The sequence below is a fragment of the Mirounga angustirostris genome, unplaced genomic scaffold (genome assembly GCF_029215605.1).
Source record: "Mirounga angustirostris isolate CCGP_5_RB_7025 unplaced genomic scaffold, mMirAng1.0.hap1 SCAF_8, whole genome shotgun sequence".
In the NCBI taxonomy this organism is placed as follows: Eukaryota; Metazoa; Chordata; class Mammalia; order Carnivora; family Phocidae; genus Mirounga; species Mirounga angustirostris.
Window position 1 is genome coordinate 112,067,124 of NW_026991716.1, and position 19,372 is coordinate 112,086,495.

The window sequence follows — 19,372 nt, forward strand, 5'->3', positions numbered from 1 at the left end:
GAAAATGCTTAAAAGGCTGTTCAATGAAGAACAAATGATCAGTAAGATTAAGTGCTGTTTCTAGGCAGTGATATAGCACATACCCTCTTCAGTGACACTGGGTATGTTTTTCAAGATGTCCACATCATACTACAAATGTAACTTGAGATATTTCTCCAAACATTTGTGTTTAAAATGACATATTGGGTTTGGAGGCATTCATATAAATTTTCCATATCGACACATACACTAAGAAATGTTGTATTTAAAAACTTGTGTTCTGTGAAGCTTGGGTATTTAAAAAACAAGAAACCTTCTTACTATGGAAACGTGTTCACCAAGGAGAGATTCTACAGGGTATGACTGTGTTGGCAAAATGAATTGTGGCCAGCAGAAGAAGGGTGATTTAAACAAACCTCCTCCTCCTTCTCCCCTCCTACAAAAAAGCCCAAAATACATGACTAGTTCCAGAGATGCCTGGGTGGCTCAGTTGGTTAAGTATCCGACTCTTGATCTCAGGGTCATGAGTTCAAGCCTTGCATTGGACTCTATGCTGGATGTAGAGCCTACTTAAAAAAAAAAAAAAAATTCTATATTACTAATTCCAAAATATACAATTTTTAACATTTTTCCACATATAAAGAGATATCAATATTTTGAAATTTCACAAACTGTGTTCCCTAGAACACTGGTAATAAGTGTTGTGCAAAAGAGAAAGAACTTCTAGGTCAGATAAATTTGGAATATGCTTTTTGCTACAAATTTTTTAGGAATTCATAGTACATGCTAAGATATTATATGCTACAAGACATTCTATAGCAAACGTGGCTTACACCAAAATACTACCACCACAAACCCTTTTATTTTTTTTGAGGCTTTATTTATTTATTCACTTATTTAGAGAGAGAACATGAGTGGGGCGGGAGGGGCAGAGGGAGAGAGAGAATCCCTCCCGGCTCAATCCCACAACCCCGAGACCTGAGCTGAAGTCAAGAGTCGGACGCCCAACCAACTGAGCCACGCAGGCACCCCTCCACAAACCCTTTCTAAATGGAACACCTAGTGTCAGTATTCCATACACAATTTCAGGAACAAAGAGCCTAACGCTTTGACTTATTTATTGAAGAAATTTTGCTTTAAGCAGATTAACAAAGTATTAGTCTCTACTGAAATGTATAAAAAGCTATTAGAATGGGCTTTTCGTCTTAAGGACACCTAACACGGACTCCGCTTTCAAGTTTCAAGCTGCAAAGTAAGCTGAAAAGGGATTAGGCTTTCTTCCATCTGAAAAATGGAGATGATACAATTTCAATCCATCATGTAGGGCCGGGAAAACCGGTGAAAATGTATTTCTCCAAATGACCCTCAAATCTTAGGAATTCAGTGATCTGACAAATAAACCATTGCCATCATTTCTGTAGACCAGTAATTTGAATGTATGCAATAGGTTCTCCCCAAAACAGCAGCAGCCCTAACGGGGAGATACAAAGAATTTTTAAAGAAATGGAAACGTCTTCTAATCTTAAAGTACTATTTCAAAAAATTTTTTCCTTAAGAGAAACACACTCCACCCCCTGAGTTCGGAGGGTGTCCTGGCCACTTACCTTCCTCCTTGCTTTGAAGACAGTGTGGCAAGATGCCAAAAATTTATATATACATGCTTAGCAATACATTAGTAAAGCAAGTTTCTAAACAGGAAAGGAAATCCTACAGGGATGCTGTTTGGTTATGTTAAGGCTCAATGTCAGGAGTTATTGGACAGCCAAATGTCACTAACGCACTGGCAGTAGAAAAAACAAGTGGCTCAAACACCAGCAGTTAATTCCTGTAGAGTCTCTGGGAGGTTCTCCATACGTACAATGTGATCTCAAAAATATTATGTACTCCAAAACACTACATCTGCGCCCAACAGTCCCCTGGAGAAAATACCACTAGATGTAAACAAACAAGGGCCTTTGGCAACTCTGGAGCTATGGAAGAGAGAGAACACGTTCTTTATAAGGAGCAGCTCATTTCTCAGCACTACATTCTTCTCGAATTCAAATTCACTTGTGCCTAAAATCAAATCTAAATTTAGATCCTTTTGTGAAAATCATACTTTTGAGAATCGAGCTTTTTTTTTTTTGATGGAAAGAAGAAAAGGCTATATAATAAATTGTTCTGCACACAACAAAATCCAACCCTTCCAAAATATCAAGTATCAGTCAGTTCACAAATATAGTTGAATTCCTATCACATACAGGGCACTGAATCCATCTAGTTCTTACTGTAAGAAAAATTAAGTCCCCATTTACGGCATTCACAGTCTATGAATACAACAAAATTCTCTAAAATAAACTTACCTAACAAAGCAAGGCAGAGGGATAAATACACATAGAATATGTATATACTAGTGGAGAATTTTAAAAAGTCAAGCTCCAGGGGACAGAGACTTCTGTATAAGAGTAGTAGGCAATAGGACGAAAAAGGCAGGGAGGGCCTGACAGAGAGAGACTGGAATGATAACGGAGTGGTTTATTGCCAAAGATGGCCTCCCCAGGTGCAAGCCAGTCCCCCACCAAGAGGTGAAGCGTATTTCTCCATGCTCTTGAATCAGAGTGGCCTAGGATTAATTGGCCAATAGAACATGGCCATGTGGCACTGAGTAATTTCTGAGACTAGGCCCTAAGAAGCCTGGCAGGTTCCCCCTTCATTTCTTGGAAGGCTAACTCCGGGTAAGCCAGCAAGAGTGTAGGAGGTCAGATAATCCAGCTAGCCCTGCCAGGAGAGGTGGCCCAGGCTAGTCATACGGGGAAGATGCACGCAAAGAAAATGACCCACCAGCCCGGGTACCAAACCTGTAAGTGAAGAAGCTTCTGGTGACCTCCACCCTCAGCCCACCCTGCTTGATAGACTTAAAATGCCTATTAAATTTATTTTAAGCCACTAAATTTTGAGGTGGCATATTACAGAGCAACAGATAACTGAAACCACCACCTTGACTTTTAGGATAGAGGTCACAAACTAGTGGTGCTTAAGTCAGATCCAACCTACAGGCAGGATTATGGGGGGCTCAGTATTTTTTTAATTCTAGTTAAATTTTCTACCAAAATGCACATTTATCTGAGGCCTGCACTTTCCAGTCATCCAATTCATTCATTTATTATATAACCTGCCAAACCTCTATTCTTTTCTTTTTTTTTTTAAGATTTTATTTATGTATTTATTTATTGAGCAGGGGGAGAGCAGAAAGAGAGGAACAAGCAGACTCTGAGCTGAGGGCAGAGCCCGATGTGGGGCTTAATCCTACAACCCTGAGATCATGACCTGAGCCAAAATCAAGAGTTGGATGCTTAACCAACTCAGCCACCCAGGCACCCCCTTCTATTGAGTCTTAAGTATACAAACCTTACCTAAAAAATGCAGAGCAAAGGATTAACACACTTACATAATTACCTAAATACATCCAGTGTGGTAACATTGTGTGATTATGCTATAGTACAGAATGACTCAAACTGTTACAATTCAAGGGGCGCCTGGGTGGCTCAGTCATTAAGCGTCTGCCTTCGGCTCAGGTCATGATCCCAGGGTCCTGAGATCGAGCCCCGTATCGGGCTCCCTGCTCCTCGGGAAGCCTGCTTCTCCCTCTCCCACTCCCCCCTGCTTGTGTTCCCTACCTCACTGTGTCTCTGTCAAATAAATAAATAAAATCTTTAAAAAAAAAAGTTATAATTCAAAATAATTTTGGTCTGCAAATACTTATATATATATACACACACACACACACACACTCATTTTCAATAATAAATTTTAAAAATTAACAGTGATTGGTTTCAAAACATAGAACACTATATAAATTTACTTTTACCTTGACCCAAATAACTTCTATCAGATGATGGGCCACACCTTTGACCGTATTATTTGGATCAGAGAGAAATAACAGACACACACTTAGTAACTCTAGTAAAAACATTAATTATAGAATAAGTTGATCAAGTTACATGTTTCTAGACCACCTATAAATAGCCAAAGTTTCTTTCAACTTTCAGTTGCCAGCTTACCTTTTCTTACTCAAACCAAATCTCAATTATTCAACAATAAATTATTTTAAAGTTTTATACCTCATGCCAGGACTTCCTAAATATGATACTGAAAAAAATTATTTTAGAATCCATTTGAATTATATCAGAAGCTCCCTCAGAGCAGGAATTCTTACATTTATTTTATTCTAGGCTTATCATTTACACCCAAAAAAAAGACTTTCACAGCTTAGTTAAAATACCTATTAAAAGTTTTTAAATAATTTAAAATTTAAGATAGATATTCCATATTAACATATCCTAATACCTTTCTAAGTTACCTGAATCTTTCTAGGTAAGATTTCAATTTTATGCTGCTTATCAATATCATTCCTATGATTTTCCTCAGAATACGGATGACATCTGATAGACAGTAGCATTCAGAGATACACCAGATCTCTACAGCCCAACCACCCAAACCCAAACATACTTGTTAATGAGATGCCAATATCCTCCCACGCAATTCCAATTTCTTTTTTTCTTTTTTTAAGATTTTATTTATTTGACAGAGAGAGACACAGCGAGAGAGGGAACACAAGCAGGGGGAGTGGGAGAGGGAGAAGCAGGCTTCCTTGCTGAGCAGGGAGCCCGATGCGGGGCTCGATCCCAGGGTCCTGGGATCATCACCTGAGCCGAAGGCAGATGCTGAATGACTGAGCCACCCAAGCACCCCTCCAATTTCATAAGAGCACAATGTTAAACCATTTCCCACTTAATCACATTTTCTTCTCACCTGATTCACCTAGGATCGCAAGAACATACATCAATTTCCACCTTCCTAACTCTTCCAAAATAAAGGACAAATGGAAACAAGTGAATAATCCCTAATGGAAGACAGGCACATGTGTAGGAGACAGGGAAAGTCTCTGTTGAGGGCATGCACAGAGCTCCTGTGGGCCTCGCAACGCACACGGTACTAGAATAAGGCAAAACTACAAGCAGAAAAAAAAAATACAAAAAAAAAAAAAAACCAACTCTCACTTCTCAATTCATGAAGGTCCTGAGAGGCACCAAGGAAACATGGAGCAATAACCTCCAACTTTGTTGAAGATTTTATTTGAGTTTGAAAAATGTATTTGGGAACCTGTTACTGGGAGCTCTGAACACATTTTCCCCAAAGCAACAATGCTACAAATAAATAGCGTGTTGAGTTGTGTGGCTAGTGAAAAGAAATCTACTAAACTATAAAATGGCACAATTGGAGAATTTGCATACCTACAGAATTTAAACATAATTTCCGTTTCCCACGGAAAACAGCTTCTGTATCCATCTCTCCCCTTCCGCCGGTTCACCCCCTCATTTCTTCCTCTAGTACTTCTACTTCCACCAAAAGTCCCCAGTCTCTTAGAGCTGGAGGCAAAACCACGTGCTCTTGTGAGCCTTTTGTAAGCAGAGCTGCAGAGTTTTTACCAATTTGAAATGCAGTTGCAGGGAGGGATTTGAGAATTGCTGAAGAGGACAGAGTTTCTGGCCTAAAGCCCAGGGCCCAGTAGGCACTTAAAGTAAATTTATTAGGTATAACACAGATGAAGAGAAAAATCAGCAGTATGGTTTTCAAATTTGTGCGCTAAATGGGAAAGGGGATGGGGCTCAGGACTCATACCCTCCAGAGATCTGCTCCATGAAACATCACTTCCTTTTTTTTTTTTTTTTTAAGATTTATTTACTTACTGGAGAGAGAGAGAGCTAACGAGCATGTGGTGGAGAGGGGCAAAAGAAGATGGAGAGAGAAACTCAATCCGACTCCGTGCTGCTGAGCATGGAGTCCAACTCCAGGCTGGATCTCATGACCCTGAGATCATGACCAGAGCTGACACCAAGAGTCAGACGCTTATCCGACTGCACCAGCCAGGTGCCCCCTTCACTGCTTGGTTATGAAATCAACAGTTGTTCATAAAGCACATACATATATGTTAAGGGGGAAAAAAGTAAGAGGTATTCTTTCCTCAAATACTTTGCTTTAGTTAACAGTAACATACCAGTACATTTACCTGTAAGTATTCAAATAATGTGAAGTCAATTTGCTCTTTGAGCAACACAAGTAAATGAGTCTTCCTTGCTCTACGTGAGATGATTTCACATATTTAAAAGCATTTAAGAGCAACAAATGATTTAGAAATGTACATCTGACCAAACTATAAAAAACTGAGCCCAACAAGGGGTCAGTACCTTTAAATCCTTAAGATATTTTTTGTATTCTTAGTAGTTATTAAAATATAATCTGAGATATTTTCATAACTTATTCCACAATTATTTTTATTTTTCCCACAGTTATTTTTAAAATCAAGAAGTCATACTGTCTATCAAAGCAAACATTATTTTCCTGAAGTCATTTACAGCTCAATCTCAAAAATGCTTTCCAAGAGTATTTCCAAATTAATTCACCAACAGGTAATTTGACTGCCCTACATCATCATATAAAAATTGTTGTGCTTTTAATGAAGCACTCTTCTAAGTACATCACATCTTTTAACTCATTCAATCCTCCTAACAACTCTTGAGTTAGTTATTTTTTTCTCCTCTTTGAAAAAGGAAAAGAAAAACACTGAGGACCTATGACATTTAACAACTTGCCCAAGGTCTCACAGCTATTAGACAGAGCCAGGATTCCAACCCATACAGTGTAGCTCCAGAGTCTCTGTGTGTTATCACTGCACCTTATTCGCTCTCACACTCATTCATTCATTCAAACTTTTATTACCTGCCTGAGGCACTTTGCTAAGGCCTAGGTGTAAGAGACAAAAAAAAAAAAAAAAAAAAGGAAAGGTCTCCAACCTCAAGGAACTTACAAACGTTACTTAACTTAAACCAAAAAGTTCAGTATGACAGTTCTAATTAAGTAAAATGTCTAGGGAAAATTTAAGATATTGTTTTGAAAGGATTTATAGTAATACTCCTCATCTATTTTTTGAAAACTCTTAAAAGCCACATATTTGATCTTTATGATTAACCCTGTGAAGAAAACAGAGCATTATTACACCCATTTCATAGATGAGGAAACAGATAAAGGTAGGAGGTACTCAACCCAACAACTTAGCAAAGATGCCACATCCCTTCTGAGGATCTGCCCTACCCACAGAATCTGCCTCACTAAAAAGACCCCGAGTGGTCAAATCATAAGAATCACAGGCTTCCTGGGGCAGCTCAAGAAGATTAACTGGGCAATTGGATCCCCTTTCAAAACTTTGAAATTAGGAAACGGAGAGATGGCTCAGTTTGCTATGAGATACAAGTTGATAGAGGGCAACAAGCCTGGGGCATCCATTAAGAGCTGAGCTCAAGCTTAAAATGATGAGATTATAAAGCCAGCAGACAGAAAGAATAAGAGTGTCCACAGAGAGAGAGAGCAGACTTGCCACATGACCCGTCAGTGAGGGAAAAAGACAGGCAATGCCTCCTCTCCCCAGGACCCAGTTGCCTGCAATAAACCTCATTTTCCCTAAAGACACTGAAGGGTTCTCTGCCAAAGCAACCACCAAACAGCATGCATAAAGGAGATGACATTTCACACTCTCTTTCGGCACAGAAATTCAGATACTTACTGCACTTGAGTTTGGAAGAGACTCCAGATGTAGTAAACTGGCCACACCAGTCTCCATGGTTTCTGTTTACTTCTTGCAAAAATGGGATAAACTTGGCCGGGTCACAGCAACAAACATAGCAATCAAAAGAATGTGTCCTCCGAATTATCCAGACATCATCCCTTCTGCTCCATCTACCCTAATTCACTCCCAACACCTTTATCCATCCCCACTCCCCTCAAGTAGGGAGACTTTATCTCTTATCAAAAGAGCAAAGACGTCATTAAATATCAATACCCACTAAAACTTTACAGCAATTTCTTCTCAGAGTATTTGTTTGAAATGAAGGATTTGGGTCAGAAATCTTCTACAGGGGAAGAGTTCAGGAGAGGACTGCATCACACCTAATCTAGTGCACCTTCCCCAAACCAAGCATGGAGAACATGCTGTTGACCTCCCCCCAGCCCACCCCCACCCACCACCATCACTACCAGGCAACAGCCTGGAGGCCTCAAGTTTCTGCAGTTACAAGCTCTCTCCCAGGGACACCACTAGGGTAACAAGTGGAAAGGCTTCTCAGGACCCTTGGGCAGAGCTGAATGAAGAAAAGGCAGGAGAGAGAAGAGAGAGAAGGCAGATTTTATTTATTGAGAGAGAGAGAACAAGAGGGAGAGGAACAAGCAGACTTCCCTCTGAGTGCAGAGCCTGATGCAGGGCTCAATCCTAGGACTCTCTGAGTTCATGACCTGAGCCAAAATCAAGAGTCGGTCACTTTACCAACTGAGACACTCAGGCGCCCCAAGAACATAAACCTTCAGTTAAGCACAAGTCCCACTTAGAAAAGAGAGACAAGCAGAGACAGTGCAGGTGGACAGTGAAGTAAGTGTACCATGGATAATAAAAGGTTTTTGGCAGGGTTTGGGTTTTTTTGTTTTTGTTTTGTTTCTTGTTTTGTGAGTGGTTGGGGGAGCAGTTCTTGAGATTTAAAAATCCTCATATTTGAAAGGCATAAAGCTAATATAAGTTCCATGAAGATCACTTTAAACAGGCCCACAGAAATCACAAACTTTACAGATGAGGGCAGCTAAAAGGCAAATATCCCGTAACTCTAAAGGTAAGACCTGCCCAGTTGGAGTACTGGGTGTGTCTTTTAATAATTCAAGAGAAAACTGGATGAGGCTTCTAAACTACACAGTAAAGAAGTTTTGAGAAAGTACTCTTATGTCATGAAAGAGATGACTAGATTGATCTAGAAGCAGTTATCCATATGGATAGGTTAAAAATGCATTTGGAATGCCTTAAAAGCTAAAGTGGGAAAAAATAATAAGAAATGTTATTTCACTTACTACATAACTGCATTATAAAAACTCTTGACCATCCTTTTACCAAAAAAATAAACATAATTTCAGATAAAACACAAATTCAAAAGGAAAAAAACTCTATTCGTGATATATAGTACATAATTTTTTTAATGTGTGTTCTCATGTAAAAACTCTGAACTCATCAAGAAAGACAAGCATGTCCTTCCCTGAATGCTTCTTTGAAAAAGACATTTCCAAGTTGTAGGTCCAAAATTGAGCTTCAGATCGTACCCAGCCCATCCTCCTTTCACTCTGAAGGCCTTCCCCGTCTAAATAAAATGGAGTTGCATAGGCCAAACCTTGCAACAATCTTTATTCCCATTGGCTCATATACCAAAACCATCAGGACATCCAAAAAGCTCTACCTTTAGAATATTTCACCACCCACCAGCCCCACCACCCAAACAACTGAAACGTTGGCCAAACCACCATCACCTTACCCTCCTGAGTCGTGTGCCTACTTCTACAGTTTACAATCTACACAACAGCCAGAGACACTCTTTGAAACCAAAACATGCTCTGTTCCTCCATTGTTCACTATCCTCCCCAAACGCTGGCTTCCCATTTCACTTTGTGCAAAAATTAAATTCCTCAAGTGGGCTATAAAACCATTCAGATTGAACTACCTGCCTCGTCTAGTTTTCTCCTCCTCTAAGCCACTTACTCCCAACCATTCCAGCCCAGCAAGGCTCTTTGCATCTCTGGGGGCTTGCTCTAGGACTTACTCTCAGCTCATGGCTTCCATACTCTCTACCAGGCTCTACCTTGAAAGCTCTTCCCCTAACTCTGGTCCCCAGATATCTGCAAGGCTCACCTATTCAGGCCTTCACTTTCTACTCTGTGCCTCCCTTCACCCCCACATGCAGGTGTTTGTCTGTTTTTTCCCCCAATATAGCCCCAGCTCTTGGACAACTGCCTGACACACAGTAAGCACTTAGTAATTATATGTGGAATGACTGAGTGACCAAATGGTTATGCTTACGACATAATTTTACAGATCCAAGAAATGGGTAGGATTTGAAAAAGTCTGGAATTAAACAAAGCATACGAAGATGGCCACCCTCTTCCATCTGGCACACTGGGCAATAGTTCTTAAAAGAGGAGGAAGGAAGTTTGGGACAGCAAGGAGTCCAGCTGCCAAAAGAAGACCCACCCACATTCCATCTTGCCATAAGTCAGGGTTTACAGACCTCAGTGCAGCCCATCAGTGCCCCAGCAGCGGTCACTAGTTCAAATTCTCAATGTGGCTACAGATCAAAAGGACATTCCCAAGGTCTTTCGAATGCCAGAGGCCTGAACTTTTACCTTACGGTTAATTTTCAGTTATGCCAATTTTAGTTAAGCATATAAATCACGCCCATGTTTCTGAACACATGACAAAATGGTATTTACGAAAATGCTCCTGAACTGAGGAAGAATGCTTCGTATGCCGCAAAGCTCCATAGTTACTTTACCTAATGTTAAAGAGAGTAGCAGCTAGCTAAAAAGCAGACACTGTCCTGTGGGCTTTACACGGAACCACCCACTTGGTCCTCCCAGTGAAGCGAGTACTATTAAGTTCAGTTTATAAGTAGAGAGTTAAAGAACCCCTCCAGGGTTCCACTGCTAATGTGTGGGAGAGTTGGAATGTGAACCCAGGCAGGTTGGCACCCCGAGCCCAGGGTTTCAGAGCCTAGGTCACCATGACACACTGCCCCTTGGTTCTTCTTGCCCAGTTCCAATGGTCTGCAAATGGGGCCAACAAAACAAGACCTTACACAATGAATGCTATATATTTGTTCATGGAAGACATAAAAATACCTCAAATGTCAACTAGAGTTAAGAGTTTCAATAAGAAAATATCATTTGACATTAATATTTATCAGATATTGACAAAAACAGATATAAAGCAAGTAAGTTCTTCTTAAAAAGTCAAAGGGGGGGGCGCCTGAGTGGCTCAGTCAGTTAAGCAGCTGCCTTCAGCTCAGGTCATGATCCTGGGGTCCTGGGATCAAGCCCCGTATCGGGCTCCCTGCTCAGCGGGGAGCCTGCTTCTCCCTCTCCCTCTGTCAAATAAATAAATAAAATCTTAAAAAAAAAAAAGTCAAAGGAGAATAGTAAAAATAGACAAAATGCAGTATTCTTTGAAAAACTACTTTGCTAAAGCAAACAGTAAGAAACCTGCTTGAAAATTAACAAGTAAATACTCATAAATATAGCTAGTCATAAAAAGTGGTTTCCTTTGGAAATATCTGTGTATAAGTCAGTCAGAACAACTAATGTTAGCATATTTCTTCAAATCCTAATGTTTTAAGGAAGAAATAGGACAAAAAACTGAGAACAGGATTCTGTAAATATTTGAGAGACTCTAACCAGGAGGAGGAGGAATTCCTTAATCAGTCATCCAGTGAATGTGTCCTGATAAAGAGGGATAATGGAATGGAATGGAATGGAATGAAATGGAATGGAAGGAATTTTAGACTAACAGATTACTTACAAAAATATTAATTCCCTACTACCCCAGCTTCTCCAAAGACCAAATAAAAGTAAAAAAGGACTTGGTTAGGCAAAGCTAAAAATCAAACACGTTCTATAAATACCCTAAATCATATACATGGATCTTTATACTTTTCAAATGACATATATGAGTTCTTATTGAACTAAACATTTGACTAAATAGTTCAAAGTGCCTATTATTTGGAAAAGACATAATCTTGCAGTAAGCGAAGTTCAGACTCCCATGCTCCCTCCACCAACTGTTAAATGGGTGGGAGAGAACAGAGTCTAACTTTGCCTCTTTTTGAGTTTTGTTTGTTTTGGTTTGGTTTGCATTCGAAGAGCTCTTTAAAAGAGGCATCAACCATCAACCTTGTACCTCAGAGCAGCTTCCCAGTGCTTAAAGCAGCAGGTGACCAGATCAGAGTGAAAGCCCTGTGTGCCCGGCTCCCCCAACTTTAGGGGGTCACTCCTGACACCATCCCATCCTCGAATCCCTCCCTGCCTCCATCCAACCCCCTCCCCCTCCATTTGTGATATCTCAACCCTTCCAGGCTAAAGAGGGTGCCTCCCAAAATAACACTAAGCTAAATTATTCCATACTTAATGATAAAAGCCCTAGAGATTGTCCCTTCTCCCTCCTTCCTGCCTTTCCTCCCAGCCCTCAAACCAGGGCTCCCATCTTCTCGGGTCAATATAAAGAACTGTCCCAGGGTGCCTGGCCGGCTCAGTCGGTAGAGTTTCAGGGTCATGAGTTCAAGCCCCATATTGGGCATGGATGGCGCCTACTAAAAAAGAAAAAAAAAGTCCTTAGGGTTCTAATTCAGTGGTGAGAATTTGGGGCCAGTGTGGACAAGCAATATGGCAGCCAGCAGAGGAAGCAGGTAGGAACAGAACTGGTGCTGAGGCCCCAGGGGGAGCATTCACAACTCAGCTGCTACCCTGCTGCCTTACCACCTCTTGATTCTGCTTTAGCACAGACTGAGAGTAATCTGTCCTCCCTTTTGTTCTCTCAACCCACTCAAGTACAGGCCACCACCAACAGGCTGCAAAACTGCAAATACAGAATAAAGCCTCCAGAACTGAATATGCAGTCCCTTGGCAAAGGCCTAAATCCACAGGCCTTGCAACACCCTAGTAATTCCCGGAGTTTGAGGACTTAAAGGGAAAATGCGAGGTTTGGACTCTATGTCCCTAAGGTTCTTTCCACTCTCACAATCAAGATCCAAAATTCAGCTCAGGTCCCCAGGCCACTCCAAAGTAAAGTCCCTGGAGAATGTACTAGGTTTGTGCCATTCTGGCAATTTTGACTCTGATGTGGACTCCACGTTAGGGATGACATGAGGCTGGGGTTACAGACTGCTTACAGCTAAAAGGTTACTAATACATTGGTAAACCACATAAAAAATGAAAACACTTAATGACCTCACACAAAATACTTAAAGTGACAGAAAATAAAATGGTAACACATCTAAAGCACAAGGAGCAATTCCCTTTTATCTCTGGAAATTCTTTCTTTCAACAGAATACATAGTGTGGCCGCTATGTGAGTAAAAGTTCTGGTCAGCCTGAGAATCTAACAGAGTACTACAGCCATTCCTTTGGTTTTTATTCTCCTCCCCCACATTTGAGGATTTTAAGACAAATGAAAGAAGGCATTATTTCAGCATAAGTCATATAAGAACAAAGAAGGTTTTATTATCACATTAAACATCAAGGAGGAAATACGCTTACCGATACCTAACACTACTAGTTTAAGCATTTGCTTTCTGCAAGCTTCCAAGCCAATATTTACGATTTATATCTAAGACTGGAGGTAAAAATGTACGGCTAGGAAGAAGGTCATTAAGGGAAAGAAGAAAAAAAAAAAAAAAAAGCTCTTGAAAAATCAGAACAAAGTACATAGAGAAAAAAAGGTACTCTTTGTGCCTCAGTGGCCTATAGAACGCTTGCCCTCTCTGCCTATAAAGTGATTTAACATTAACCACATTTCACTCTGGCCCCAGCATACTACCTCCTGATAAAAAACTCCTTTTTGAAAGCTCTACCCCATGCCCACACATACACAAAGGAATGTGAAACACACTGCCACAGGCCAGTGTCTTGGGCTTTTTGCCTAAGAAGTTTGCTTTCAGCGAGGGGGCGTGGGCTGGGAACCCCACACTCTAACAACAGATTGTACAGTGAACAGCCTCCTTACTTGTTGGCACACTTCCCCAACTAGCAGTTCCAGCGGCTGTGCCTTGAGCCCATTCAAGAATTCCATCTCATAGGAAGTGTTTCCAACATAGTCATTTGATCTTTCAACATTTGCAAATGCACCTGCTAAGCAGCAAGCCTGACAGGCATATCCCCAGCTCCTTCCTCCTATTCATCTTCCCCAGCAATCATAGGCGCTATTTCAGGCTTGGACAGAGGAGACGCAAAGTGCACAAAACCCCTGCCAAACACTCGGGCGGCGGCAGGACGTTAGGTTCGACGGGCGATGCCGGTCCGTTCTCCCCGCGCCAACTTCCCTGTCACTTTTTTCCTGGAGCAGGTGAGAGGTTTTTGTTTCGCTCGCGGGCTTACCTTGCGGTGGCTTCCTCCCCTCCCTTGCCACGGTTCCCCCCCACGGCCCGGTCCTTGCCGCTGGGGTGGTAGGCAGTGAGGACAACTCCCTGGGAACTGGAGAGCCAGTTCATGGTGACAGAAGGGGCATAATTCCCGCGATCCTGACCCAGAGAAGGGGAACGAAGTTCCTCCGCGCAGCGCCGCTCATTAGCATTGGCCGCTCCTCCTCCGAGGCCGGTGACGCGCACGCGAGGGGCGGGGCCTCGCCCGGCAGGGCTGGCTGGCTGGCTGGCTGGCTCTCCAACGAGAAGAGCTGTGACTCAGAGCATTGTTTCAATCCCGGGCAATTCCAGTCCGAGCGGCTTTCGTTAAGGAAGGGTGGGGGGCGGGGGGTATTGAATTGCCCCCACCCCTGAAATATTCCGATTAAACTGCCGGGTTGCGGCCTCTGCTCATCGATGGAAGTACAAGCCGTCTTTGTCAGAAAACAAGGAGTTACTACAGAGCTTTCCCCCCCACCCCTTCCAATTCCTGTTTCCATCTGATAATTTCTGCTACTTCATGTAACATGAGTAAGGGCATTTCTTAACCCCTTCATGTCAGTGTTAAAATTAACCAAAGCACAAACCAATGAACCTGGAGCAAAAGTGTGCAATACAGGTAAGAAGAAAAGCTTTACCTCTGTTTCTGGTTTAAAATGTCCTCATGGGGCGATTGTCTACCCTGGAATGTCATCTTTCACATAAAAAGCCAATGCCAAATTTACCTCTTGGTTTTGTCAATACACCCTTCAGTACTAGAAACATCTACCAATGCTCTGTTAAATGTTATTGCTGAGAATACCAGAAGTGCTTACCATTTGTTGAGCACCTACCATATGCCAGGCCCTCTGTGACATGTGATTCACGTGTATTATCCCTTCCATTCATTTCAATTATTTCTCTCTCTCTCTCTCTCTCTCTCTCGCTCACACACACACCCCTACAAGATAGGCCTCATTATCACCTAAGAAAAATAAAGCTGAGGGGTCAGGGTAAGTAAGTTCTCTTGGCTAAGAGAATGCATTTGTTCTGTGCCAGAAGCTGCATTTGAACAGAACTCTAAATTCCTTTTTTTTTTTTTTTAACAAGCATGCTGTTCTTTACCTTGTAGATTAGGAAACAAGCTCAAAAGTTATGAAACATACAAGAGATGTTTCTGTTCTTTCTCCCCCTCAAAAAAAAAGTCTACTCTCTTCTATATACCCCATAGTCTGAATTGGTCTGTTGTTGTTGATCTTGATGATCTATTAGTCAGTGTATCTAAAATTCCTCATAAGCAAGTTCTCAACTTCATTATTCCATAAACATTCTGTTTACACTTTTTTCATTACTTAAAATCATCATGAGAAATAAGTACTTTATTTGTACTTACACACTCTTAAAGTATTTTTAAAATGTTTTAAACCCTCTCTTCCCTGTCTACAGTGAATTCTCACTTACAGAAGTTTTCCAAAAAAAGGAAAAGAAAAAAGAGAGAGCATTTCTGCATCCCTCCAACTCTGTCTCCATTGCCTGAGTCCCTTCCGGGCCCTTATAGTTAAGTCTTAGTTCCAATATTACAACAGCCCTTTTAGCTCCTTCTTTGCCTTCTCTTCTAAATTATTTTGCACATGGGTCCCTGGGTGGCTCAGATGGTTAAGCGTCTGCCTTCGGCTCAGGTCATGATCCTAGGGTCCTGGGATCAAGTCCCGCATCGGGCTCCCTGCTCCTTGGGAGCCTGCTTCTTCCTCTGCCTCTCTCTCTCTGTCTCTGTCTCTCATGAATAAATAAATAAAATCTTTAAAAAAATAAAAAATAAATTATTTTGCACATTACAGTTGACCCTTGAACAACACGGATTTGAACTGCAGAAGTCCACCTATAAGTGGATTCTTTTCAATAAATACAGTACAATAAATGTATTTCCTCTTCCTTATGATTTTTTTAGTCTTTTTAATTCAAGGTATAGTTGGCTCTTCCTTAGGATTTTAATTTTTTAATTTTTAATTTTTTTTTTTTTTTTTTTTTAGAGAGCAAGTGAGCAAGAGTGAGAGTGAGCAAGAGCATGGGTGAGGAGCAAAGAGAGAGAAGAAAAGAGACAATCTTAAGCAGGCTCCACACTCAGCACAGAGCCCAACACGGGGCTCGATCTCATGACCCTGAGATCACAGCCTGAGCTGAAACCAAGAGTCAGATGCTTAACCAACTGAGCCACCCAGGTGCCCTTCCTTATGATTTTCTTAATTTTATTTTCCCTGGCTTACTTTATTGTAAGAATATAGTACATAATACATAGAACATAAAATATGTGGTAATCAACTATGTTATTGACAAGGCTTCCAGTCAACAGCAGGCTGGTAGTAGTAAAGTTTTAGAGGAGTCAAAGTTATACACAAGTTTCTGACTGCAAAGGTGAGGGTGTGGATCAGTGCCCCTAACCGCCACCCACCCCCAGTTGTTCAAGGCTCAGCTGTATTATCACATCCAAGCACAGCCCTGATGGTGTCTGTCCTTGCTTAAAAACTTTCACTGGCTCCACATGGCTAACAGAAAGAACCAGTTCCAAACTTCTTGAGTGGACCACTGAACATTCTTGCTACCTTACCCACACACACACACCTTCCCATCTCATCTGCCAGACACCATTCTGTCTGGTCCCACCGTCATTCCTTTCTTTTCCTTCCACACCTAACTGAATCCTTCCACATAGTGGGCCTTTAATGAATGTTGACTGAATAAAAAACTAAATTTCATGTGTCCTTAAGAAGATTACTGGGGCACCTGGGTGGCTCAGTCAGTTGACTAGTTGAGCATCTGACTTTTGGTTTCAGCTCAGATCATGGTCTCAGGGTTGTGGGGTCAAGCCCCGCATGGCGCACCACACTCAGCGGGGAGTCTGCTTGGAATTCTCTCTCTCTCTCTCTCACCCTCTCCCTCTGCCCCTCCCCTGATGCTCGCTTGCTCTCTCTCTCTCAAATATTTTTTTTAAAAAAGATTACTAAATTTTTAGTCAAAAGTGGTAATATTGGGGCACCTGGGTGCCTGAGTCAGTTAAGCATCCAACTCTGGATCTCAGCTCAGGTCTTGATCTCAGGGTCATAAGCTCAATTCCCGTGTTGGGTTCCACATTGAGTGTGGAGCCTAGTTAAAAAAATGGTAATATTAAACAGTTGATTGGTAATACTAAACAGTGTGAACCTATGATGAAATATTCAAGAGTTCAGGCAAAATGAAAACTACAGGAAGAGAGGTGAAAGTTTAGTCAGTTGGAATATATGAGTTTTATCTTTTTAAGGACCTTATGTATATAAAATAGAACATAAAATATAATATATGATAATGATTAATGCCCCTCACAGTCACCCTTCTTTTTTTATGCATCTGCTCTCAAATGTAAAAATAGAGGAATCACCACCTTCTACAATTATTGGTGGTAGGCCATACATTCTTTCAGAAATGCTTTTCTTCTCTGTTTTCCTTGCCCTTAATTCCCTGGATCTCCTTTTTACCTTCTTCCTTCATTTTTCTATTTTCCCTTCTTCCTTTGCTATATCATCAAGCTTCACATACCCACTGACAGTCATGAGCACTGCCGTCTCTCACAAAACAATTCATGATAGAATCTTTGCCCAATTTTAACCAAAATGATGATTAAGTTGTATCTTTGCCTAATTACACTCTCTTCGCTTTTTAAATTACAAATAAATCACAATATGCACATTAACATATAACTATTTTGTAAGTTCAGAATAATATTTGGGTTCCTAATAACCGTGGCTTTTTAAATTTTTGTGAGGCAGAAAATGTGGCACAAGTTGATTTACATAGTTTAGTACATAAGATTGAATCCTATTAACTGCCAGGTACATGGAAGTCCTCTTGGCTCTTTTTTTCATCTCACTAAGCCCTGTCATTACTGGTCTGAGGATATTGCTTGTCACAGGCAGACAGTGCTAGGATTGCGTGCGTGCACGCGTGCGCACGCACACACACACACACACCATGCCATGATGCACATTGTCTTTTTTTTTTTTTTTTAAGATTTTATTTATTTATTTGACAGAGAGAGAGATAGTGAGAGCAGGAACATAAGCAGGGGGAATGGGAGAGGGAGAAGCAGGCTTCTTGCCGAGCAGGGAGCCCGATGCGGGGCTCGATCCCAGGACCCTGGGATCATGACCCGAGCTGAAGCCAGACGCTTAACAACTGAGCCACCCAGACACCCACCCTGCACACTGTCTTAAATACAGGCTCAAGTAGATAAAAAATGATTTTCAGAATTTTCTTATGACCATCACAGAAGCAAATCTCACTACCAATATGCTCCCTTGAAAATGTTGTTCTTATTTCACACCTTAAACCCTTCTAAGTTTTAACTAGAGTCTTCCCTTATGCCCCATCACCCTTCCCACTAGAAGCAGATTTTACGGAAAAGAAAAAAAAAAATACTATTTCACTCCCTTCCGCAATCACTTTAAACAAACCCTGAAAACCTAATGTCCTTGAAGATGTTAATATTCCAGGCTATTGATTGCATGCCAAACACTTTCCTGTTATGAAACATCTTACCAAGTAATTAATAACAGCAAGACAGTTTAAACATTCATTTCATTCATTCTCTTTAAATGGGACATCCTAGGGGCACCTGGGTGGCTCAGTCGTTAAGCATGTGTCTTCGGCTCAGGTCATGATCCCAGGGTCTTGGGATGAGCCCCGCATCGGGTTCCCTGCTCCGCAGGAAGCCTGTTTCTCCGTCTCCCACTCCCCCTGCTTGTGTTCCTTCTCTCACTATGTCTCTGTCAAATAAATAAATAAAATCTTTTTAAAAAATTAAAAAAAATAAATGGGACATATTAGATGGCATAGGGAGGAAAAAAGCAGCTGTGATTTTTCTACCCAAATAGGTTGTTAAAAATAGGGTGGAGATAATACTGTAGCCTCTGACAATTTGACAATCATGTTCAAAAATAATGAAAAAAAATTATTATATTCAGTGCTTGTAATATCAAAGGGTTTACTAACTGTTTTTCATATTTTGATTTAGGAGCGTTTTTAGTAGTATGGAATTAAAGTTGAAATAGAATCAACATATTTACCAAATTTTTCTCAGTCAGTTTCTTTTGCTTTAAATGGAATTAACCAAGGAGAATGTGTACACTCGAACCTTGTCAGATTATTGAAAGCCTATAAACAGACACAGGCCATGTGAAAACTGACCTTTCAATTGGCAAAGCAAAACTCAATTTACACTAATATAATAAGAACTTGAATAAAGTAATCAACTGTGAAGTTAAAGTTTGATACAAGTGATAAAAACTGGATTTACACGGTAACACGGACTAATTAAGAAAGTGTTCCAATCTTACCTGCCTGACGTTTTATCAAGCCTATGTGTGAATAGTTCT

The 19,372-nt window shown here is 40.9% G+C and overlaps 1 protein-coding gene across 4 annotated transcripts in view; it reads right to left on the reverse strand.

Annotated features, from left to right (window-relative positions):
* The window catches only part of ARHGAP18 (Rho GTPase activating protein 18), a 192,486-nt gene that overhangs the window by 110,269 nt on the left and 62,845 nt on the right, over positions 1-19,372 (reverse strand). For 2 of the 4 annotated variants that reach the window (XM_064598092.1, XM_045865519.3), the window contains exon 1: positions 13,966-14,187. The exons of 1 other annotated variant lie outside the window; for it this stretch is intronic. In XM_064598092.1, the coding sequence (XP_064454162.1) occupies positions 13,966-14,078 (113 nt within the window). In that variant the 5' untranslated portion in view covers positions 14,079-14,187. Of the gene's footprint in view, positions 1-13,965; positions 14,189-19,372 lie in introns of those variants that run through there. One more of the 4 variants, XM_045865520.3, reaches the window with a different exon arrangement.